General features: G+C 35.3%; 3 protein-coding genes across 4 annotated transcripts; 1 reads left to right on the top strand and 2 right to left on the bottom strand.

Moving 5' to 3' along the window:
- Positions 1 to 3,665: 3,665 nt before the first annotated feature.
- Positions 3,666 to 10,755, bottom strand: LOC132313709 (uncharacterized). 2 transcript variants are annotated; one of them, XM_059812616.1, is made up of 10 exons: positions 10,607 to 10,755; positions 9,541 to 9,778; positions 9,252 to 9,456; positions 8,622 to 8,712; positions 8,373 to 8,518; positions 7,068 to 7,311; positions 5,760 to 5,864; positions 5,457 to 5,639; positions 5,163 to 5,364; positions 3,666 to 4,395 (listed from the first exon to the last, which is right to left on the bottom strand). In XM_059812616.1, the coding sequence occupies exons 2-10, from the start codon at positions 9,758 to 9,760 to the stop codon at positions 3,908 to 3,910; spliced, it is 1,884 nt and encodes a 627-aa protein (XP_059668599.1). In that variant the 5' UTR covers positions 9,761 to 9,778; positions 10,607 to 10,755; the 3' UTR covers positions 3,666 to 3,907. The 2 variants fall into 2 exon arrangements, with proteins under 2 accessions (XP_059668599.1, XP_059668600.1); XM_059812617.1 differs by lacking the exon at positions 10,607 to 10,755 and adding an exon at positions 10,384 to 10,520.
- A 1,853-nt stretch (positions 10,756 to 12,608) lies between these two features.
- LOC132313708 (multiple C2 domain and transmembrane region protein 16) lies at positions 12,609 to 16,032 on the bottom strand. The gene has a single exon (XM_059812615.1). It carries the CDS (start codon positions 15,811 to 15,813, stop codon positions 12,754 to 12,756), a length of 3,060 nt encoding a protein of 1,019 aa, XP_059668598.1. The 5' UTR covers positions 15,814 to 16,032; the 3' UTR covers positions 12,609 to 12,753.
- A 6,797-nt stretch (positions 16,033 to 22,829) lies between these two features.
- LOC132315109 (inactive protein RESTRICTED TEV MOVEMENT 2-like) lies at positions 22,830 to 23,896 on the top strand. Its single transcript, XM_059813867.1, has 2 exons — positions 22,830 to 23,134; positions 23,256 to 23,896. The coding sequence occupies exons 1-2, from the start codon at positions 22,975 to 22,977 to the stop codon at positions 23,753 to 23,755; spliced, it is 660 nt and encodes a 219-aa protein (XP_059669850.1). The 5' UTR covers positions 22,830 to 22,974; the 3' UTR covers positions 23,756 to 23,896.
- Positions 23,897 to 25,532: the final 1,636 nt, after the last annotated feature.

The following is a 25,532-nucleotide window of genomic DNA, read 5'->3' as shown; positions in this document are numbered from 1 at the left end:
TAATGGGGGTTAAGGACTCCAAGTGTTACTCTGAATGAATTTAGACTTTGGGTTATTGTCAGGGGAGGCCGGCTTTGATGTTATTCAAGCTCTATATATATACCGGCCTGAAATATTGGAGCTTGAACAGGAGGAGCTTGCAGTTTAATTTATACAGGAATTCATAGACAAGTTTGTTTGTCAACTTTTATTTTTTTATTTTTTTATTTTTAAGGTTTATCTCTGTCTATGGGAATTATCATATTAAAGGACGAAAATATTTGAATTAAAAAATATAGAGCTCTACATAAGTTAGATGTTGTTACATGCTCAATTTGTGTGAAACCGTTAATATAGTGATAAAATGTATATGCAAACATTTTTTACCTAAAAAAATTGTATATGCATTTTTTCTTCTTTCGGGTAAAGTACAGAGACACTTGAGGTTTGGGGAAAGGCCATGCAGAGGAAAGTTAGCATATTTTTAGACAATGACACCCCTTTAAGGTTGAAAAATGGACAAAAAGACCCTGAAGATGGTGAATTGACCTTATTACCCTTTGATTTAAAATTGACATTTTAATTGACTTAAATGCCCTTGGATTAAACCCTAACCCAAACCCATCTCAAACACTAACCCGAATCCGCCTGTATAAAGTACCCTCTTCCCTTTTCTCTTTGTATGTACATTGAGGCTCAGTTTGGTAGAGTGGAAATGGGAAGAAAGGGAAGGGAAGGTGATGGAGGGTGATTAAAAAATTGTGTTCGGGTAAAATGGGTGGAAGGAAAGGAAAGGAGAGGGAAGGGTTTAGAGGGTTATGTATAGCTTTATACAGTGATTTGCTTATCCTCCCAAAAATGGAAGGAAAGGGAAGGCAATGGCTGATGTAATATTGGTGATGCCAATTTTACCCTGAAAACAAGTTACATACAAGTTAGCAGTTGCAGAGAGAATGAGAGACGGAGGGCCAGCGGCTAAAGCTTGAGAACGGCGAACCCGAACTGGAACAGCGGCGATGGAAACTGAAAGATATGGGTTTTGATTTTCTGAACAATCTGAAATGATATAACGATACAGGTTTTGAATTTTTGATTCTTGTAGACAAAAAGATAAACTGAAATATATGGGTTTGGGTTTCGAACTTCTGATTCTTGTAGTGTAGAGGGAGATAGAGAGAGAGGGCAAGTTCAGAGTTTAGAACAGAACGAGAATAGAGATGGAGCCAAGATTGGGGAGGCTGAAATGATTTGCCCTAATTTTTTTTTATTTTCTTTTCTTGCGACCAATCAGGTATAGGAGACTATATATATATAGTCTCCTATACCTGCACAAGAAAAGAAAAGAAAAATAAAAAGGTATAATAGTCAATTTATTAAAATAATTCCCTTTCCTTTCTTTCCCTTTCTTTTCTTAAACATGATTATTGTCATTTCCTTTCTTTTCCTTCATTAACCAACTAAACACGATAGGGGGTTAAGATTATCCTTCCCTTCCCTTTCCCTCATAACTAATGTTATCCTCCCTCTTTAAACCCACTGTACCAAACATATCCTGAATCCCGGCTGACTACCACAAATTCCCTGCCACTGCTGCTGACGACGATTTCATCGTCGAACACACCTCATTCCCCTAGACACCAACAACAACAATAATCTTCACTCGCTGGAACCCTATGGTTTCGGTTCGGTTTCGAGACGTCCCCAAATCCTGAGTGCACTGTCTCGCCGTTCGAGTCTTCTGTTCTGAAATCCAACGGCGATTCGAAGCCCTATGATCTCGAAGCTGATATGGACTATATCTTCGTTGGTTTTCTTCACATCATCGGAATCGTGGCTAGTCGTCACCAGATAGTTTGATCATCATCACCGTTGTCCGGTTCGCTTTTCTTCGCTGTCGCTGGAATTGGAAGTGGAAGGCCACAGATCACGCCTCTATGTGTGTGTGTGTGTATTTATTAAATAGATAGAACAAAAATGGCGGGTTAAAGATGCTAAAAGGAGAGTTTAATGGGTTTTGCATTTCACATAGGGCTTTTGCCTCAGACAATCGGACAATTTGGGGATTTCGTGATTGTGGTGATGTTGATGATTTAGGTGCTAATTGTGGGTGGTGGTGGTGAAAGGGTGGAGATAGTTGTTTTGTATGGTGGGTGAGCAGTGGTGGAGGTGCCAATTGTGGGTGGTGGTAGGAGGTTAGAGAGAAATGAAAGGACTGGTGGTGGGGGCTGGTGGCATAGCCAAAAAATTTCTTCTGTGGGGGCAATTTTTAATAGTAATAATATATATAATTTGAACCAAAACAATATATATAAAAATTAAAATATTAATTCATAATATTTGTATTCAGTACATTCACAACGATTTTTATGATTGTTCATTATTGTTTCAAAATTGAGTTCATTCAATTAAATATACTAAAAAAAAAAATCATATTTAATGTCAATAATAAGATATGAAAAAGAAAATACTACAGTTACCTAACTATTCTAATATATCACATATGTAAAAATAAAAAATAAAAACACAAACAAAAATTTGAAAGAACAACAAGCCCTAAAATAATTTTGATACAAATAACTAATAATTTTTCTAATTAAAATTATAATATCAAATAATAATAAATTTAGATGATAAAAAAAAAATATCAAATTACCTGTTTATCGCACTCGCTTGCTTTGTTTGTATTGTGGAAAATATTGAAGATGAAGATGTGATGGAAATCATCCATTTGTTTATTGTAAAGTCAAAAGTGTGGTAGAATATCTTGATTTTTTTTTTTTTTTGGAAAGTGGAAAAGAATATAATAGAAAGTGAAAAAAAATATCATATTTTCTGGAAAAGTATAAATTGATAGATATATTATATATATTTACAATTGTACCACGATTATATTCCTCTCATGAATGAACTTTTGGTTATATATATATATAGATATATATGTGCATTGTCAAATTTTAGAGGGGCAACAATACAAATATAAAAATCTTTTCATATAAAATTTTTAAAAAATTAAAAGTTTAGTGGGGACAGTTGCTCCCATTTGTCCCCCTGTGGCTATGCCGCTGGTGGGGGCGGCCATGGTGGTGGATGGTGGTAAGTGGCTTCAGGTTCAATCTCAGCGATGTTGGCTGGTTCTGAGTCTGAGTTCAGCTTCTCGATGGGGAGGAGAATTATGGGCTTTGTGTCAAATTCCGGCGGATAATTTGACGGATCGCTGTTGATGACGCCTAACGCAATACTAGCGGTATAGAAAGTGAAGAGTAAGAAGATAACGGATCTATTATCCAAGGCCGAGTTTGCCCGAAATGAGGCCGAGCTCTAACGAGGTTGAGGCGGCGACGGCGGCGGCAGAGCTTCGATAAGGTCGAGGTTGGGAGTGGTGATTACTGTGGTTGTTTGTGTGTGTGTGTGTGTGTGTATTTATGAAAAGGATAATTTGGTCATTTAAATATTTGGATATTTTATAATTAAAATAAATAAAATAGTGAAGGGTAAAATGAACTTTTCACATGTTTTAAGACTCTGTTTGGATGACAAATATCACAGGGAGTGTGATTGTCCAAAAATAAGCCAATTTTCCTCTGCATGGCCTTCCTCCAAACCTCAGGGGGTGTCTCTATACTCTGCCCTTCCTGTTTTGTTAGTTTCAGATAAGTTATCTTTTAATGGAAAAAGAAAAGCAGACAGAAGGGTAATGTCTAGACATCTTTAGATGGTGATAGCTGGCCAAGAATGTGCAGCTCAGTGTGACCATGACCTCAACCATATCAATGCAGTAAACCTCGCACAGCTATTACATTTCAAACTGTCCTTAAAATCACTAGTCAAAAAACCCACTGGATGGGAATTATCATATTGCCAACCAAACAAGATGCAATAAATAGCTAGTCTCATGCTATCTTAGACTAGATTCCGATGTGTAGAACTTCTAGTTGGCCTTAATCGGTGTGGTGGTGAGTCCAAATCCAAATGGAAAGAGAGGGTCATAATGTGGATCCCCTACGTTCATAGGGAGCTGATCAACAGTCTTGAACCAAGTACGTGCAAGCTTGCCTGTGAAACCATAGTCACCGAATAAAACATCTGCTACACCTTGGCCTTCAGTTCCGGGAAGCCAAGCAGCTACCAGGGCATCAATTGTGGCAAGATAAGGTTGAATCACAACAGGACGACCAGAGATAACGACCACAACACATTTCACAGCTCCACAGACATTTGTGATGGTGCTAGGTCCAGGGTTAAGGATTGTCAAGTTCAAGCTATCACCATTTGTCTCTGAATATGGGGGCTCTCCCACCACAACAATGGCATAGGAGAATTTGTTGGACCTGACAAAGTCAGCATCAGGATTCTCTTCGTAGACTACTTTAGTTTTCTGATCCACACTATCTTTTATGGCACCAAGGATTGTGGTACCTGCACATGAAAAGGTTATCTATCATCTCCAAATGAAACACCAAAGAATAATGGTAGAACAACATAAATATCTACCTAGATCCACCCAATCTATATCTGTACTACTAATAGAAGTGTGGATTTTTATTTTTTATCTACATTTTTAGTTTTTAATCCAAGAAGTTGGATAACCCACCAGAGCATACCACTCTCATGTACATAGACTAATAATAATGTTCATTGCAATGGTCTTTAGACTTCTCTTCATACACAACTAATGAAATGTTTTACATGTTCATTTAACTAGGTGTGTATCTATAACATAAGTGTTTATCCTTTATACAATTGTAATTTTCAATTTTATAACTTGTGTAGAAATACTTAATTTTGAGTTGGCTATAGAAATAAAATTATATAAGATATATCACATTGATTTTTGTAATTCTCTCTATTATAGGACTCTTAAGATACATTAACTATACGAATTCACAAGGTTTTTTCTAAATAAATCTAATTCACTCAAACTTCTCCTCTTCTAGAATTCTAAGAGAAATACATATTTACTATTAAACCAAATTTGAAAATATATTAGTATTATTTTTTTAAACATGTATTATTTAAAACTTATTAATATATTACTCACTGTAAATGAAAAGAACATTTTGGAAGTGATATCATTGAATAATTGGAACTTTTTTGGCAACATCACCCCTTAGAAGAAGATTGTTAAGGTGTTTGACAACAAAAAGTAGGAATTCAAGCAGACAAAGGGGTAATTGTAAATGTACCAACTGTGATATTGCCACCAAGTCCCTGCCACTCAATTGTCCACCCACCACACTGATTACCGATATTGTCTGCGTGGCTTCCAGCGACGAGGATTTTTGATGCCTTTTTAGGAAGGGGTAACAATGGCTTGTCAGCTGATTCACCATTTTTTAGCAGTACAAGAGATCTTCTCACGGCCTCCCTTGCCAGTTCTCTATGCTCCTGTTAATGTTATAGGAAGAAGATACTTACTTCTTACATTTTGAACAAAGTATATCCAAAGAATATCGAATTTAACTAACTTATAGACTGACCTGGCTTCCAAGATGTTTGGCCAGGCTAAGATCAGCCAATGGGTTCTCAAATAAACCCATCACAAACTTGACCCGCAAAATCCTCCTTACCGCATCATTGATTCGGCTCATGGGGATGATCTTATTCTTAACCAGGAGGGTTAGACCATCAATGAATTCGGTATAGTTGTAAGGAATCATGGCCTGCAATGTGCCCACAACAATAGGATTGGTGGTACTTCATTACTAAGTGACTAAAATCTGATAGTCTGAACTTCAAATTACACATATTTTTAAGCATGAAATCTAATTTAAATTAGTTACCACGTCAATTCCGGCACTAATTGCAGCTTCAATGGAATATGTGTAGTTAGCATGAGCTGGAGTAGTGATCTTATCAAGCCCCTCCCAATCCGAGATGACAAAACCCTAAAACATTTCACCAGTTCATACCTCAATATTAGTTGCTTTTGTTCATAAAAAAGACACATAAAAACACAAGATTGGTACTAATTTAACCTGTTACATAAGCCAACAGGTTTTTAATCTTAGATACCAACAATACCCCTTTGTAATAAATTGGGGCAACCGGTTAAAATGGACAGTGAAGATAATTTTTTATTTTTTAACAAATTTCATGGATCACCTAGATTACCTTGGAGAAGACAACAATGAAGGCTTGAGGCAACTGGTATCTCTGGTACAGTTATGATGACTTTAACTGGGAGATCATAATGAGATTTAGTGAAACCAAAATTTGGGGCAAGAAGGCATGATGTATAGTGGTAAAGATCTACAGTGTGCAGAAGGCTTGTTTCCTCTACAAAATAACATAATTGGGGTAGATGTGACAGAAAAAAGCTTGTGTCTAGAAAACTGGCTAAGGTTACTACAGTATAATAATAGTGGCAAGCACGTCAGACCATTTGGTGATGGTGGTAGACATGGAAGGATTTTAAGGTGACCCTAACAGAAAAAGAAGAATTTAGTTTGAGCTGGTGCTACTGTCAGTAGACATGCAACAACCTTGATACATGTGAAACAACGATCCAATTGATTAGAGTTTGCACAAAATTAAGAATAATTGTTTTCAATTATGGCCACGGAATGGGAATGAGTTTGGAAATATACAGAAACTATTCAAAGAGAAAAGATAATAATTGAAAAAAATCCACCTGGGCAACACCAAGCATTACTTAAGGGATATGGAGCAAGAGATTGAATGGAAATTGGCTTAAAGAAGTTGATTAACAAGAATGACTTAGGACTTAGAAGGCCACACACATAAAATTGAGATAATCGCATATCATTCTCTCTTCTGGCTTTAGAAACAATTAAAATTCAATGGAAGATTGTGATTTTACAGTGTTGGTTTTTAGAATTTTTTTTGGGTTGTTGAAGGGATCAAGACAGCCCTCACATTTTGTTTATCAGTTTCAAGCCATTTTGTAAATTCCAGAAATTAAGAGGTTATTTTTGCCTTTTTCTACTAAAGTCATTTTCCAGTTGAATAATGGTACAAAAAAAAAAAAAAAAAAAAAAAAAAAAACTAATTTCTAAAAAGGCATTGATACAAAAATCTATGCAAATTTTTGGGACTTAAAGAGTCAAAATTACTCTAATTTAATTTACCCTGAAACGTAAGGTGTTCTTCAGGAAGCCAGTGATAAGATCACGGTTAGCATGCATTTTTATCCCATTCCAGCTTGAGTAGGAGACCATAACAGTTGCCACACCCTTGATAATTGAGTCATAGTAGGCTGGCATATGGATACTGAACAAACCCTTTCTTGTCGTTACAGTGTTGTTCTCATTGATGCCTTTGGTTGTTCCACCATCACCTACATAGTGCTTAGCGCATGCAGCAACCTTTGTTCTACAAAACGTGAAAATAAATAAATCAAGGAAAATAACAAAGTGATTTAGGTAAAGTCAATTATAGGGTATCTTGTAAGACAAAAGTTTATTGTTTCTTTAAAACTAATTCTTAGAACAAGAGTAATTTCCCAACAAAGCATTCAATTATCTGGTTATGTTCTTTTAGTTCTCAGATTAGATATCAGAACTTCAGTCATATTAAAATGCAAAGATATAGCTGAACTAATGGTTCATTGTTGAGTACTTTTATTTGATGAATATATTAGGACTACCAGTAAGGTTTTCTGATTTTGGATATGAATGTAGTAATAAATAAATCACTAAGTCAAAATGTTAAGCTTGAATATGCAGTTAGGCCTATCTTTTTTTCTTTCTTTTTTTTTTTTTTCTTTTTTTTTTTTCTTTTTTAAGTTCTCCCTTTTTATGTTTCCTTTATTTCTATAGTTGGTGGAACCATGGTCCACTCCACTAAGGCCTCAATCAAGCACAAAACCAAAAGGGTTGCTTTCATATGTCCATAAGGGAGAATTTATCTATGATCCACAAGACATCTTTAATAGAAGCCTACTTCATCCTTAGCAAAAAAAAAAAAAAAAAACCCTAGAAATTAGACCATCAGAACTGTCACAAATTGAAAGTAGCCAAAATGGACTTGATTTTAGACAAGCTCAAAGAATGGGTGGATGCTGAAAATAAATAAATAAATAAAGGTGGATGAGAATAAAAAATGTTACATGACACAAATCTATATGCAGCCAAATCTCCAAGAAATCGACACAAACTATCATATAAACCAAAGCTATACATCTTCAAACAAAAAAATCCAAGTGCAAACAACCTATTACATGCAGAGCAGATATATAAACCTATTACACTTTCTGAGTCATCAGGTTTGGTGATATATAAAACATTCACATGCAAAGCAGATACACCGTTAACTCTTTACTTTCCACAATGTACACAAAGCACAGAAAATTGCTAGAATTGATCCAAGAATGAGTTCATCACTAGATTATGTTCATAACTAAGAAGTAGTTATTGATTCGCAAAAACCCTTACTTGCCAGCAACAAAGGGAACACCCTTTCGGAAATTAGCAGGAACATCTCCTTGTAATCCAGGTATGAGCTCAGTCATGGCTCGAACAATCTTGTGATCTTCACTGTAACTTTCATAACACCGGCCCCATCTTGGATCCCTGCAAACCTGTATTTCACATCAAATTAACTTGAGGAAAAAATATGAGAACTTCATTAAGTTAAAGATTTTCTTAAATCCAGCAGCAATTATTTTTTGTTGATTTAGTTACCGCAATACATGGCGCAAAAGCATAAGGTATTCCTGTTGCTCTAACTTCAAGAGCAGTAGCAGCTCCAATTTTCTTGACAAGTTCAGGGTCCCTGGTTGACAAAAAGGTATATCATGAGCACCGGATAAAGAGGCAAAACTCCCTCCATAGGATTGACTAGAGAAAATCTTATTATGTATCTTCATTCTTTCTTGGGACTTCTTACGAAAATAATAATAATAATAATAATTAAGAAAAGAGGAAGGTTAAAAGGCAATAGTTGAAAGGGAAAGGTTTAGATTCGCCACTCATTGTCCTCCCTACAGAAAAACTCATGATTGTTCCACTTGAAGAATCAGCTGAAACAATCTCTTAGTGGCTTTAGTAGGTTTTGATTTGAGATAATGGGCTTGACTGTTTATTACAGTACAAAAGTAGAGTTGTCATTATTACTTTGATTTTTAACAATAACTTTGACTTTTTCAATCGCTCCATTCTGCGGATAGATTTTTCGAGAGACCTAAGAGCACAAACCTAAAGTTCGTAACAAGTTTGGTTTACCAGTAAATTCAATTATGTCTGAGACACAATTAACTACATGGTTAACAAGTTTATCTCTATGAAGATATTTGCTAATTTCTGCTCACTGACCTTGTCACCCCAAGCCCAACATTGTGAGGGAAAATTGTAGCCTTGTAAACATTGTTGTTGCCATGAATAGCGTCAATCCCATAAATCATTGGGATCCCAAGACGAGTTGATAGAGAACCCTTCTGGAAATCATTCACCATCTTGACCCAAGTCTCAGCCGATGCCTGTTTAGCTGGAACACTCCCACCGCCACTCAATAAACTCCCTGTGCAAACAGCATATTGAGCAATTGCTATCTAAAAACAACATCATTCATTATATAGGAAAGAAGAATGTTATTGATGTTTACCAATGAAGTACTTCTTCATGACCTCGGCCGATGCAACACTCCGGTCAATCTGAACCATTTGCCCAATCTTTTCCTCTGATGTCATCCGGCTTAGCAGATCCTTGATTCTAATATTTAGTGGTTGTTTAGGATCTTTGTATTTCATGTACTCCGCTTCTGCCATGGCTGCCCAGCAGCACATTACTAAAATCCCTATCAAGAGTATTGAAATCCTTCCCATGTTTCTTCCCTAAATTGCCTATACATAGAAATAATAGTATGATGGTAGATTAGACACCCAGTACACCATAAATGGTGTTATCTCACAGTTGAAATTTCCAAAACAATAAAAAAAATAAAATCGGACTTGATACAAACAAACTTGATATAGCATTTCAGAAAAAGATTATTCAGTTAATTTGGGGCAAAAGGACAGTAACTTGACAAACCAAATTTGGAAGAAACACGAGAAATAGATATAAAGGTAAAAACTATAATAGAAAAATGAACTACAAGGAGCAGCATTAATTCAGAACATGTATTATCTTAATTCACACATCCTAGTATTATGTATGTCTGTGTATTTGTGTTTGCATTCATCTTATCCAATTAAGGGTAAAATGCATAAACTTGATCTGTAAAATGGTACAATAATAACTTCCAACAAACAATTGATCACATAAAGATGGAAAATATAAATAAATAAATAAATAAGTAGAATAAATAAACAAATGTATACTTTATTAAACTGAAGGATTAAAATATAAAGGAAAAACATTGTAAATCACCCAATTTGATAATAAATTTAACAGTTGATAGTTCACTCTAGCTAAGACAAACTTAAAAGAAGTAGATAAGACTTACTAAAAGAAAAGAATCAAAATTATTAAAGTAAGAGATTAAATCGGACAGGCCTCATCTAGTATGTAGTAACAGAACAAAAAATATAAGGTAAACCCAGAAACAGAACAAGGCATTTGAATCCATTTTCAGTTAAGATAACAACAATGATCTCCATAATCAATGATTCATGACTACAGAAGCTTGCAGATTGATTTACACAGGAAAATGAGCTGTCTGTACTTACAGGTAGGGACCCAGAAACGCGTAGCCTCTGCTATTTGTGTGTGTGAGAGAGAGAGAGAGAGAGAGAGAGAGAGAGGCAGAGAAGGGTAGAGTGAGGTTTTTATTTTGCTATATGCCCAATCTGGGAAATGGTGAACTGTAAAGCAATGGAGGGATGGGGGTGGTATTAATAGAAAAGTTTGTTTGTTGGGTTTTTTTAGGGGAAAAATCACTATTACATTACGTAGAAGGTAACACACAGTTCATACCATGACGCGATTAATTGTATCAAACTATTCATATTTTTATTTTTAAAAGTTAATACTCCGTATTTTTCTTTATTTAAGAATTTTGAAATCCTCCAATTAGAAGTTAATATATATATTTTTTGTTTAGTGCTTTGTTCTGCAATTAAATTGAAGATATAATATCATCCAACACCTATTAAAACTGATGGGAGTATAAAAACTTTCTTCAGTTCACTAAAGTACACTGGTCAACAAGAATATTTGAATTCAAAAATATAAAAGGCGTTTTGTTAGTTTCGAAAAACAACTTTAGGAAAAACTGGAAAAGGCGCGTTGCTGACCAACATTTCTGTTAAAAGGATTCGTTTTTTTCTCAACAGCAAGAATAAGAATAAGAATTTTATATTATCTGACAGTCTGATGAGCTATTTTATTTTCTGGGAAATATGGGAATTAAGCTAGAGATTGGCATAGAGAAGTGGGCCAAATTGGTCCAATTATTTCCTAGGCTAAGATTTTCCTTGGGCTTCGTATTGTTTTGTGCTGTCTCTTTCGGTGTGTGTGGTAGAAGCATCCTAAACCAGCCTCAACAACTCTTGAATCATTCTAGGTCACATGACAAATCTGGATTGGATTAGACATCACATTTAATATGGTTTAATATTCAGGTACATTTTAGGTCTTTATGAAAAATCAATGTGGTTGTTCTTTAGCAGATTTGTGTATAACAAAAGAAAATTAATTTTTTGGCCCATAAATTAAAGTAATTTGTTTGAGTGACAATTTTTTTTAATAATGCATGCAAAATATAAGAAAGCAGTAACATCTCTTCTTCCTCATATTTGGTAATGGTAATGATAAGTAACTATTTTATAGGTCCATTAATTCATTTGAACAAAATATATGTTTGGAGTCTTCGATTCCTTAATATTCATTCAGTATTAATCAAAATTTTAGAAAAAAAATTATATTAATCAAAATTTACAAATACAATTTTTTATTATTAAATTTTAAAAGGAAGAATTTTAAGTAAATTTGCATTTCCCTTTCAAGGAAACAAAAACTATATCAGTAGGGTATGAAAATAAATGAAGCTTGATAGGTCTCACCCGAAACTCATTTCTGTGAGTTACACTACCTCTGTCCTATATTAGTAGTTCACAATCTTATTTTAGATGTATTAAATTACTAGTGATTGTCTATTCCAAAAATTCAAAATAAATAAGCCTTATCTTTCCATCATTGTTCTCTATATTTTCCAAAAAAATCAAATTTTATAATTATGCATATCAAAACTAAAAAAAACAAGTTAGTAATTTTAAAAGGGAATAATACGTTAATTGTATATTCCTTAAAAACTCTAATTTTTAAACATGAACATTGAGAGAAAAGAAGTAACACGCTTGAGTTATAAGCATATATTAAATAATTTGGATGAATCACACGTGGATTTTGTTCATTAAAGTCCAATCTAAAAAAAATTATGAATTTATTGATACAAACATGGTCACATGCAGCAAACATAGGTTGTTTTTCTATTCAATTCAGATAGAAACATAGTCACATGCACAATATCTGTCCATTTTGCAGGCCAAACATTGACCTTTTTTGACGTTGTCTTGTATAGGCTTATTTCTTTATTCACACCAAACTATATCATTTGAGTATTAGATTAATATATCTACTTCATTTTTTTTATTTTTATAAGATAAACGCTTAAATCATATCAGAAATATTTCATCAATTCATTATATATTGTCACCTAATTATTGCATGAGTAGCAAAAATTATATTGCATTCAGAGAGTGTTACAAGTGATTCCAAGTCCACCATATGCTTAATTTATAACTTATTCGTATGAACAATAGATTTTTGCAACAATCTGAGTGAAATCTTTAGTTTTTTTTTGTAGATCAACGGCCTACAAGATTCGGTCAGATAGCGAAGGCAACCTTCGGAAGAAATTCAATGCCGGTGACGGCATTCGATCTCTAAACAAAGGGTGGCGCAGATAGTAGAACCCGAATGCCATTGCCACCATTTTTGACGGTACCAAATACAAAATCATAGCCACAACAAAGCAAAGTCCCACAAAAATCCCCGTGCCACGTGGGTCTCGCCAAGTCACTAATGCCTGCACACGTTCTGCTTGCGTGGCGAAATCACCCAATATAGTCTGGACACGTGCCCCCAGCGAGCGTAGCTTATCATACCTCGCACGTACCATCTCATTTGGTCTACTGCTTGGAACTGCATCAAACTCTTCATCCAGTTCATCACCATCAATGGAATCGGCGAATGAGATCTTCGGATCGAAGTGTGGCAGTGGGATCCGCGACCGGAACCTATAGTTCCATGCTCCGATCACGAACAAGTAGAATGCAAATGTGGGGACAATCAAATCAGGGAACCACACAAGCATCACCAACAATGCATGCACAAGTATGGTGGCCGTCGGATTCTTCCACGCACGCGTGTCGTCCAACCATTTGACCACATCAATCACCCCAGCAACGACGTTGATGATCCTGAACCAATTAGCACGTACTTTGCGCATGCTAAACGCGTGCGATTCCGCGTCTAACATGTATGTAATGACGTCCTGAGGAAGCGGCGGTTCAGATCGGGAAAAATGTGCAGCCAAAAGTTTGACTGTGGTGGTCCTCAAAATCTCCTGTTGGATCATGCCTAGTGGCTTGATATGATGCATCAAAGGCAACAATGGCTGTGAATACACGTGTAAGAAATCAAGCGTGGGAGTCACACGTGCGAGGCGTACTGCCACCTCTATCTCACCCATTTTTTTCAATCCAATATTAGACAACAATAGTAGTGGATACGTATTTTTGTACACTTTACCTGTCTCCAATGTAGATATACGTATACGCACCTTCCCCATCCGATGATCATTTCGCGTGGGTTCATCAGAGCCGTCCATCTCACATAATTGCAAACTGTCAAACTGGAACACTCCTATAGTCAGTACCGTGGACGGATCATATACCTTCCACGTGTATTGCTCGTTCCATCTGGGTTCCAGGCTGTCAGAGATGCTACGTGTGCAAACCCATTTGTTACCATACTTGACAACAGCATAGGCGTCTGTGGAACCTTTGCCGTTGATTGTCTTCATGGGCACTAAGTTTTTGCATCCAACGATGCCGAGTTCGACCATCCCCACAGGGGGTTTCCAAAGCTGCCTTGCCGTCGGACGATAGTCGCTGCACACATGGGCTGCCTCGTCCATCACGTGATATCCACCATCGAAGCACACACATAACTGGACCCTGCCTTTGTCAAAATTGAACCATCTTGACGCCACTTTCCGATCATCAACACGTCGCTCTATGGACGTTAGTTGTATGCTAGTTACTCCCAAAATGACTGGTCCTTTCGCTTGCCGACTCTCCAGGTAAAGGACTAGGTGTTGGTCACTAAACGGCTCGGCTGCTACAAATATCAAATCTTCGTTCCACGACGGAGATCCGTTACGTGTAACGGAGGGTTTGGTCTTGAAAACTTGAAATCCCAACTTGGCTTTGACTTGGATTGATGATTCTTTTGACGACGTTAACGGCATGATGTCTTGAGCTTCGATCACCCTTAATCTCAGGTACCAAAGCTTCGGTGATTGGTAGACTTTCGACTGAGAAGTGGGGTTACCGGCTGTATCGGTTTTCCATGCTTCAGGAAACGCTTCATCAGCCTGCGTGCCGAGCCACGTGGCAAGCATCAAGTGGCCTCCGTGAACTCCACCTCCTTCAAGTCTATACCATTGTGGGGCCAAGGGACTGTCTGGTGGATCTCGTAACGGGATCTCTGTCACGTCAAAACATAACCCACCTAAGAAGTTATGTGCATCCCACAGAGAAATTTCTAAAATGGAGGAGCTGGAATCTGGTGTGTCGTGGCCAAAGGCGAATGTCTGGTCCCACTCAAACAATTGGGTTCTTCTGGCGGGTTTGGATACGACTTGAGAACCCGAAGCCGCTATCTTGACTATTGGATTGCTGTTGGTGTGAAGTGATCGGGCTTTTAAGACCCGAACAAAGAGATAGTGCATTTTATCAACCAGATCGAACGATGTCCGTTCGATTGGATTACCCTCCGATGGGTCCGACATGAAGCTACTGACCGATGCGTGGCGGCTGATTGGCTGAGGACCGTTGAAACCAAATTCAGGTCCTGATCGTGATGATAGTGATGCCGTCATTTGTGGCTGTGATGGATCTGGTTGCACCGATGGAGCTGGTACGGGATCCACTGGAACCGTACTTGCATCTTGGGGTTGTGGGTCAGGTTCCGGCGGTTTCTCAGCAGTTTCAGTACCCGCAGGAGGAGGTATGTCTTCACTGGGTTTCCCGCCATCTGGAGGTGGGTCCGCCGCCGGCGCCTGGTTGGGCTCAGGCGGAGGCACTGCCTGTGTGTCAGATTTTGCACCATCCGCCACTGCATCTTCTTTCGGCTGCTGAGTGTCGGATCCGGGTTCAACTGGTGGTGGCGGTGGTGGAGCTGCATCAGGTGGTTTGACGTCCTCCGCCGACGGCGGTGGCGAGGGCGGTGATACGGGTTCGACGAAATAAATCTTCAATCCAATCTCACCCCGAACCCAACTGAATAGACTCTTCTTCTCCAACGGATAGTAAATCAGTGCCTCTTCACCTTTCTTGACAAACTGTCGCGAGCTCAATCGGAGCCGACCCAGAAAGATGTCCTTCGTTGTGGGGCCAATGCTTCGGTCGTGGTAGTGATAGACATCAACCTCTAGAAGGTCGCCGATGACCGACGACGGACGCTTATCGACGTTGAATTCGATTTTTTCATTCCAGGTTGGGTTCAAGTCCCCGATGACGGTTCGGGTCCTCTTCTTCTGGCCGTAGAAATTGAGAACCACGTAGGGACTGGTAGATCCATGTCCGTCCTTGGGAAGAAGTTCGCGAGCGTCAACAACCTGAACAATCAATTTTCGGACCGGGTCCATAATTGAAGCTTAATTTGGTGGTGTTTTGGAAATGTTGGGGTTGATTACAGCTTTATCACATTGTCCGGTATGTGCATGTGTTTTGGGTTGTGTTACTTGTGTAGTAGAAACTAGAAAGAAGAATGGGAAGTGTTTGATGTAATATAAGACGAGAGAAAGAGAGAGTGTGTGTATAGCGGAGTTTATTAGTTGGAAGGTAAAGAAGAAAAGCATAGATAACAAAGGTGCTTAACTTGGTGCGTAAGCAGCCTTTACTTTTGTTTAATGGAGATTCTTTTTCACCTTTTTTAATTTTCTTTCTCTAAGGCATTAAATTAATGTGTGTGTGTGTGTATATATATATATTCCTAGTTGGTGTAGTATTAAAACAAAGATGAAGCATTACAGGCAAACAGAGAGACATACCTTCAGAAAAGATGAAAAATAATATTCGAATGTAATTTTTTATATTTGCACTGAGTCTCTTTTTTTTTTTTTTTTTTTTTTTTTTCTGTTTTTTGGGAAAAAAACATATTAGTTTTATGTTCTTCAAAAGTACTTTCTTAAGGTGATGGTTTGTTTGGGTGACTTGCTTACTTATTAAGTTTGCATGTTTCTTTTCATCATCAAGATAAGTACTGTACTAATTATACAAACTAAATGTCTTAAGAAGCTCTTCTCTAATTGTTTTGATGATCAATTTTCTATAACACCTTATAAGCATAATATGATATATATATTCCTTTCGCTCTAAAATAATATGTTGTGCACTTCGTAAATTTTGTGAGTCACAATTTACAAAATAAAAATTTATTATCATAATTGATTAAGTGAACAATTATTTAAGGCCGAGGGAATATGTTTACAACTTTGTAAAGCTAGAATGTTAATGGCAATCTAGATGGAATTCGGTCTCGCATTGCTTTTTCTTAAGATAATATTTTCTTTAATTCTGGAGATTCTTTTTCACTTTTGCAAGCTATCCATACCTTGATATGTGTGTTTTTGAGAGAGAGAGATTGGAGTAATTGACGTACAGGCATTTGATGAATGGTATGCCACTCTGGGACGGTGTACTTTTGACAAAGATGACAATCTTTTGTGCCACCGACCACGTTTTGGTCACCCGACATCTCTTTAGCTTTTTACACACATACATATACTGGAGATTCATTCTTTTGAAGTTTTAACAAAGCAATCAATAATACATACACATATATAATAAAACCTCCGTCCACATAAAGTAAAGACGGCAAAAGTTAACACGACTTGAGCATGACATGTGAGTTAAACTAGTTTGAATTGATTTTAAACGAATTTGGGTTATAAACAAGTTGACATAATTAATCTATTTAGTTAATCGTGTTGTGTTTGGGTTGAGGGATTCAACCCGTATAACCTATTTATACACGTTTAACTATATATGTCGTAAATAAATTTTTATTTAAATTCTAAAATTACTATAAACTTGTATCTTATAATTTAATTTTTTGTAAACTAGAAACCATTTAGTAATTTGGTTGATTAAAACTTATATATTTTTTGGTATTTATTATTTTATTGAGTTTTATTAATAATTTAAATAATATAATTTTTTATTTTTTATAAATAGGTCATTAAACGGGTTACACAAAACAGGTCGAATTAGTGTTGAGAGTTCCTGACACGATTATTAAATGGGTCGTGTTCAGATTGAGCTGTTTATTATAATATCCTTAAATTGACACGACACGATTACGATCCGCAACACGAATTGCCACCCCTATAATATAGAAATTGAAGTTTTTAAAGGGACATGCAATTAATGCAATGTCCCCTTTAAAAATTATCAAATTGTTCTTTCTAAATTAAACATATAAAGTTACAAAGTTTGAAATTTTTTTAAAAAATAAAGGACAATGATGGAAATATAAAAAAAAAATGCTTTGATTTTTCAAAAGGACAACTAATTTGGAACATGTAAAAATGAAATAATGGACTACTATATATCACCACTCCTTTAATTTGAGGTCATGATCTGTTTGGACGGGAGTTTAGCACTGTCACATGCACTATTCTTGTGCAGGTCACTATTATAAACCTGCTGAGTCACTTTGGAGGATCTGTCTGATATGAAGAAAGTAAGATTGAGTTCAGAACAAAATGTATGGACTGCTTATATGGGACTGGGACGAAAGGAGTATATATATATATATCACAACTCCTTTAATTTGAATCCATGATCTGTTTAACGGGAGTTTAGCACTGTCACATGCACTATTCCTGTGCAAGTCACTATTATAAACCTGCTGAGTCACTTTGGAGGATATGTCTGATCTGAAGAAAGTAAGATTTGAGTTCAGAACAAAATGTATAGATTTGGAGCATATTTATGGAATTTATTTTATTTTTAAATGAGGCAAGCAACAACTTCATTCAAAAAGAAAGTCGAAACAAAAGTACAAATTCTAAATACAATCCTAAGAAGATTGTATTAGAATTTGGGTAACAAAAGTACAAATTCTAAATACAATCCTAAGAAGTTTGTATTAGAATTTGGGTCTAGCTATGTTGTGCGTGTGTGTGTGTAGTGGATGTTCCTCTTTTTCTACCTCTTTAGTTGTTTTTTATTGGAAGTAACACAAACCTTGTTCATGATACACTGCAATCCGTACACAGCAACTTGTATTTGGTTTGGAAACTTTTTTCTACCACAATTTATTTTCTATTTAACAAAAATGCATGGACTAATCTAAACTTTATCATATGATTTACCGTCCATTGAATGGGGTGACAATGTTTTATAGTACACAGATTGAAGATTAGTGGCATTATAAATCCCTGGCATCAAGAAGAATATACTAAATTTTTCGAAATATTCATCGTTCACAAATACATAGAAGTATTTATCTTATGCAAGGTGGTCCGTATATAGATGTCGGATTTGAATTTTTGTTATGTTAGTTGTATTTTTTTTTTGCACCAATCAATGTAACTTGCCAAATCCTCAATAGATTATCAACTACACCAAAGGTTGACTTGTTCTGAAATGAATGAATGAATGATCTAGCTAGCTAACAACACACGCAAATCATACTTTTAACACACTTCCTCATGTGACCCTATTTCATATGAGAGTCGAATGGATAGAAAACAAAGCAAATAGACAAAAACAGAAGAGGACAACAAATGCAAATTTAGAGGATCGAATCCAAGACCTCACATAACCAAAAAATTGATATATATACGTTAGGTACGTAATTGTCAATTGTCCCAAAACTTAAATTTTTAAGATATGGATCTAACAATATATATGTGATACTAGTCATTTATTTATATGTGCATTTCCTTCTAATAATTTTCAAATAAATACTTCACAGAAAACACAAAATGATTCACATGTTGAAGATTCACAGTCTCTAGTGTATAATCTCCCTTGATGATGTGATTTTGTACACTTCTTAACATATCTCACTCACACACACACACACAGAGCTAGGATCTTCGACTGTAATCTCATTTTTTGTAGTGATGTTATACACTTTTGAACACATTACATGTGTTTTTCAATATATTACATATATTAACACATTACATACATTTTTCAATACATTACAACTGGCTAAAAAAAAACAAATGTGTTGAAAATAGATGTAGTGGCTTTGAAAATAATTACAGCACCAAAATTTACAGCAGGGATCTGGGCTAGCTTTCCAACCACATAAATCAAGTAATGTAATCGTTGAAATAAAGTTTGCTTCTTTATTTTATTTTATTTTTATTTTTTACATTTGGCTTAAAATGTTTGTGCATGATGTTACTTACGGCTGTCTTGCTTATTGGGTGCTACCAGAGTCGTATGCCACTGTTCGGAAAATTAATTAACATTGATTGACAAACAACTGATCCTAATATGTGGTGTACGTATATATACACACACACACATATATATAATGATACAAATTGATGTACATGAACTGAAAGAGATAATTAAGTAGTACTCTCAAATGATCCAATTAACAATAATGTATGTGTCCGTACATCTGCATCTATCATTCCTAATTCCCATTCTGAATTAATCAGAAATTACATATGGAAAGATACATAGTTGTAATCATACTCGATAAATGTTTTGGGCTCCGTGCCACGGGATTGGTTTGCATAAACAGGAAGAAGGATATAAGATCCAATTCTAGCGATCGATGAAATTAAGGCCAAGTACATCAAACATATATATGTTGCTGGCTAGGGTTCATCTTATGCCTCTCACAGAGATAGAGGGAGGTAAGGGTAATATAAATATACTTACTCTCCCAAGATTCATAAACTACAAGTATAATGAAAAGCCAAACATATGTGTTTCAATAACTAAAAGTTTCAAGCTACAACTGCAAATATATTCATAAGGGTTATATATATATATATATATATATATATATATAAAATAGAGAATGACCACTACTAATTAATATACATTAAAATTTCCAAATGACAAACCCTAATAGGTTATTACTTATTAATATCCTACTAGGGATCATATATAGATTATGATGACTGCATGGAAAGTTAATTAGATTTTCAAGAGAAGGGCAAAACAAACTATAATTAAATTAAGGTGTGATCTATAAATATAATTGATCAAGATTTATTTATTTCTTGGTAAGCTAGGATATTGATGAAGACTAGCATACCTGCCTCTTGATGCACTCATAAGCGTGTTTCTGCAGGAAAGATTGGTGTGAGGAATGAAGCCTGGTCCGAGATCAGTCCATAAATTCACCAATAACCACCAATATTGGCCTCAAATTAAAACCATAAGATCGAAAGGAGATTGATTAACAAATGGATATATCTTGGATCAAACTTCATTCCAAACACCCCCTTTTCCTTCGACCTCCATGCACACCAGTCCCCCCTCCCTAGCTCTCTCAAGATTCAACAATCACAACCCACAAAGGCTGCAACCACATAATATCAAATTTTGAGAGAGAGAGAGAGAACTATTTACTAGTACAGCCCAAGGACACATGATAGACAGGTCATTACATTGATGGAATGAATAATGAAAAACTGATAGGTTTTGGAGGCCAGGTTGATGTTGTCTTGTTCTAAAAGAAGTGAGTGCTCATACTTTTTACAGCTTATGTGACATTTGATATAACAAAAGTTAAGAGGACAAGTAAAGCCATATATATCATGAAGCATTAGTGTCACCACCCAGGCCAAAGCATGGTCTCTCAGCACCATTTATTGTGTGTATATAAATTGATACAAGACACTGAATTTAGCAAAATAGAGAAACAGACAAAGGGAGAGAGAGTCCAATTGGAGCAATAATATTCCTACCACACTCACCAAACTTATATGTATAAACCTACTAGATGAATTCCATACATAAATCTTAAGTAATCATCACACACACACATTCTCAAATTCACTTGATCTCCATTTGATAGCATGAAACAAACTGCCCTTAATTGGAACTGGAATTGAAGACATATCAATTCATTGATTCGCGTTGACTATTACAGAAGGAAGGTCCGTGTAGAGTTAGTTTCATTTTTAGGGTGGTTTGAATAATTTTTCAAATTATAAGAGAGGTCCCTATAATTATAAAAAATTATAGAAGATGTCCGTATAATTTACCCAAAATTAATTACCATAACTAATATGTATCTCAATATATATATTAGATCAAGTCTTGCAATAGTCACCACAGATTTGAGAGTAAATTGTGAAACCATTTTTTTTTTTTTTTCTCTAATGCAGATAGTACTATAAATTTCTAAAACTATGAGTAAAATCAGTAGTTCCATATATCTCATCAAATTTTCATGGACTCATGGGAAAGCAAAGAGTTCACGACATGGTAGAACATCGCATGATGTAATTGTAATTCCACATAAAGTTCCTGTTCTTCATGGGTATTATTTCACATCAGATGGTTAAATTTTTTCACCTTTTACTTTTATGAACCTTCCTTGAGTGACCACTACATTTCCAATACTTCTTTTCCTTCCTTCTGGTCTTTTCACTTCTCAGATTTCACTCATAGAAGATCCTACAGGGTCGTCCTCTAGGTTTCAATGGAAAGGAAAAAGACAAGGAAATTAATGGGATCATTGTTCAAATGATTTTTGACCAAAAATGGATGATCAGATCTCTATTGGTTCTACATGTTTGGTAATTAGTCCTTTGGTGTGGCCCCTGCACCTCTTTTCTTTCTTATTAGACCATGTTTGGTTTCACTAGAGTGGGTCCTCAAACCTTCTCGTTAATCAAAACTTTGAAGGTTGATGTTGAGTGTGTGTGAGGGGGAGGGTATGGCCGGATGGGGGTGTGTGTGCATGCTTCTCCAATGGCGGAATTTTTTTTTTATTTATTTAATTTACTAATAAATAAATAAATTCATTAATTGGGACCACTTGACCTGGAAAAATGGTATCATAGTCCTAGAACAAATTTAGTGAGACAATTTGAAAGAGAGTTTTAAATCTTCACAAGTTGCCTGTGGGATTCAGAACTCATGGTGTTTCAATTCAACTAGAATATGATTTTCTATTTTTACGTGTTTATTTCTAATTTATATTATGTGTTGGCCCGGTCAAAAGAGGTAATTTATTCAATATAATTTTTTTTTTTTTTTTTTTTTTTGGGTTTTTTTAAAAAAAAAAATCCATTCAACTTTTTTTTATATTATCAAAAGTGATATAAAATTGTACAGCAAACATAAAAAGTGAAGTGTAAATATATCTCCTTTAAATATATATATTGACGAAGAAACTCTCACACTAATTTTTTTGGGGAGAGTTGAAACTTGTATTTTATTCAATTGGCTTGCATGGGCCCACTAGTCTTAAAAGGGTTATCTATAGATTGGGTTAAGCTGATGTTGCACATGGAATGGAAAGCATCTTAAACCTCCTCCTGTTCAATGAGTAAAGGAATAAATTTCAATAGGAGGAATCTTGTCATTGCCCATGCAAATAGGAGACCTTCCCAAGGTTGCCATTCACAAGAAGCAATTCATCAAAAACTTATATTCAAACCCAAAAACAAGTGATTCCCATCAAGCTCTGATCAAGAAACCTGTAATTAGAGGCAACGTGTACCTCCTTTCATATTATGATCGAATGTGTCTGTCTGTATATATGGAATCGGTATATGTATATATATATATAGATTATAGAGATAAGAAGAGAAATGTGTTCATTTCAATCAAAGCTGCATAACTTCTTCAAAACCCGAAAGAAGAAGAATAGTACAAAAGCTGCCATGGATACCAAATCTTATGATGATTTTGAACCATTCTGCAACTGGACCAGAGAGGAAGGAGCCGAAACTCTTGTACTCCATCTTCCCGGTACTCTATTTTATTTCTTTGGTATATATATGAGTAATTGTATATAAGTAATTGAAAATTACCAAGTTAAAGTAGCAATTGGTTTGGTTAATCAAATATTTTCCTGATTTGTGATATGTAGAATTCAAAAAAGAGCAGCTAAAGGTCCATGTCAACAGTCTGGGAACCCTAAAGATCACAGGAGAACGCCCTCTGGACAGGACAAGATGGAGCCGTTTCAGCAAGGAAATTAAAATTCCAAATAAGTGCAATTCAGATGAAATCCATGCCAAGTTTGCTGCTGCCCGCCTTTATATTGTAATGCCAATCAAGAAAATCACCAATCCAGATCAACCCAAACCACTCCAAAACTCTCAACAGAATGTTTCAAAAACTACAGAGACCAATCAGCCTCAAGTGAGTAAGAAACCTACTCTTAATTCTGAGAAATTAGGAGGTTTTAGCCAAACAATGGAAAATAAAGCAGCCGAGAATGGGATGGAAAGGTCAGTTACAAGGGTGAGATTGGGTAGAAAGGTGGCCATCAATGTTGCTGTGGTACTGCTGCCTGTGGTGTTGGCTCTTGGTGCATATATAGTATATAGATATACGACATCTGATCATCATCCTTTGGATGTGTGAATGTTGAGCTTAACCTATATGCTTTATATATTAATAACGATAATTAATGCATGTAACAAATTCAGACTGAATTTATTATTCAGACCATTTATTGTCCTCAAAAATATATTGTGTTGCAATGGTTAATTTTTTTTTTTTATCCATCTACATGTCACTATCTTGTTCACACAAGCCTTAAAGGAATCACTTTGTATGTTGGAATAGTGTCGGACATCATAATACTTTATTTTTGATGTTCTTCATAAAAATTTATTGCGGACAAATTTTACCTTAAAACACGAAATGGTCCCTGTCAAATTTTATTTTATTTTATACAGCGAGACCATTCAATTTAATGTTAGCATGAAAATTTAAGTGCATAAATTTTCACACTTCAAAATATAAAATTTGATAATCCAATGAACGTTCTTTAAATTCATATAATCTATGTGATAGATGAAGCCATTAAAATATTTCCCATCCATATTATGAAAAATAGAAAACAAAAAAATCACAACATACAATAGGTGATATACAATTAATTTTCCTTGGTGAAATATTCGTAGTATATCTCAAGAAATCCCATATGAAATTTTTTTAAGTCCCCCAGTTACCTTTGCTATCTAATATATATATACTCACACTCTCTCTCTCACACACACACACACACACACACTCCATAATGGGCAAATTAAATTAACTTACTTTTCACCCTCAAATTAAGTTATAATAATAAAACCACTTCTGTTATGAAGATTTAACAAAGTAAGAAGTAGGGCGTTGACGGACAGTTAATTACTCAAAATAAAATTCTGATTTTTTTTTCATTGACAAGAAACTCACACATCCACTGTGCTCGCTTGGAGACTAAAATTCTCACTATAAATTTTGGGAAATAGATGAGATATCATTGAGCCACAAAACCCCTAATAAAAGTAAAATTTAGTTTCATAACCTTCAAATAGATAAAGTTAATCACCGAATTAATATAAACTTTATATAAAATATAATTTAAGGATCTATGGTGAAAATAACACTATTTATAGGGTCCTGGACTCTAGAACAATCTATGTAAAAAGTTAACAGGTTTAATTCATTTACACATCTTTAGTTTATCAATACTTCAAGAAGATCGCTACATTTACAAAAAAAAATCACTCAGACTTTTTACTTTTTCTAACACACACCAGTCTCCTCCTCCTCCTTTTACAGTGCTCTGCGACACTTTTTGCTCACATCAACCAAAAAAAAAAAAAAATTATAATACCCAAATTGCCCTCCAATGGTCATGCTTGGCAACAGACTGTATACCAGATTGAATTTTTCATATTCACTCCCTCTTCCCCTCCCACAGTCATGTTTGGCTCTATATAAAGCCAAACTTCATTTTTAATACACAAATGATTCACATTTCTACGTATTGAAGTGTAGTGCACATGAAAATTATGGTAACTCTCACATCACTGTAAACAATCCAAAAAATAAATAAAAACATACATAAAAAACACATATTTTAATAACATACCTATGATAACACATATATTTAAAGCAAACCAATGACAAGAAAGAAAATTTTCTATTCAGAAAAAGAAAAGAAGAAAATAAATGAAAAAAAAAATTAAAAAAAAAAAACTCCTTTCAAGGATTAAAGAAAGTTCAAATTGAGCTCAACATGATAATTAAGTAAAAACAAATAAAACATAAAGATATATGAAGCTCAACTTGGACACCCCTTCTTATGAAATCCAAAGACAACTTTTAGTCAATCTACCCCTTTATTCAACTCAAACAGAAAACT

The sequence above is a fragment of the Cornus florida genome, unplaced genomic scaffold, assembly GCF_030987335.1.
Source record: "Cornus florida cultivar Cherokee Brave unplaced genomic scaffold, ASM3098733v1 CherokeeBrave_3.0.0_Hap2_Chr06, whole genome shotgun sequence".
Classification (NCBI taxonomy): Eukaryota; Viridiplantae; Streptophyta; class Magnoliopsida; order Cornales; family Cornaceae; genus Cornus; species Cornus florida.
This window is presented reverse-complemented; position numbering and strand designations above follow the sequence as displayed.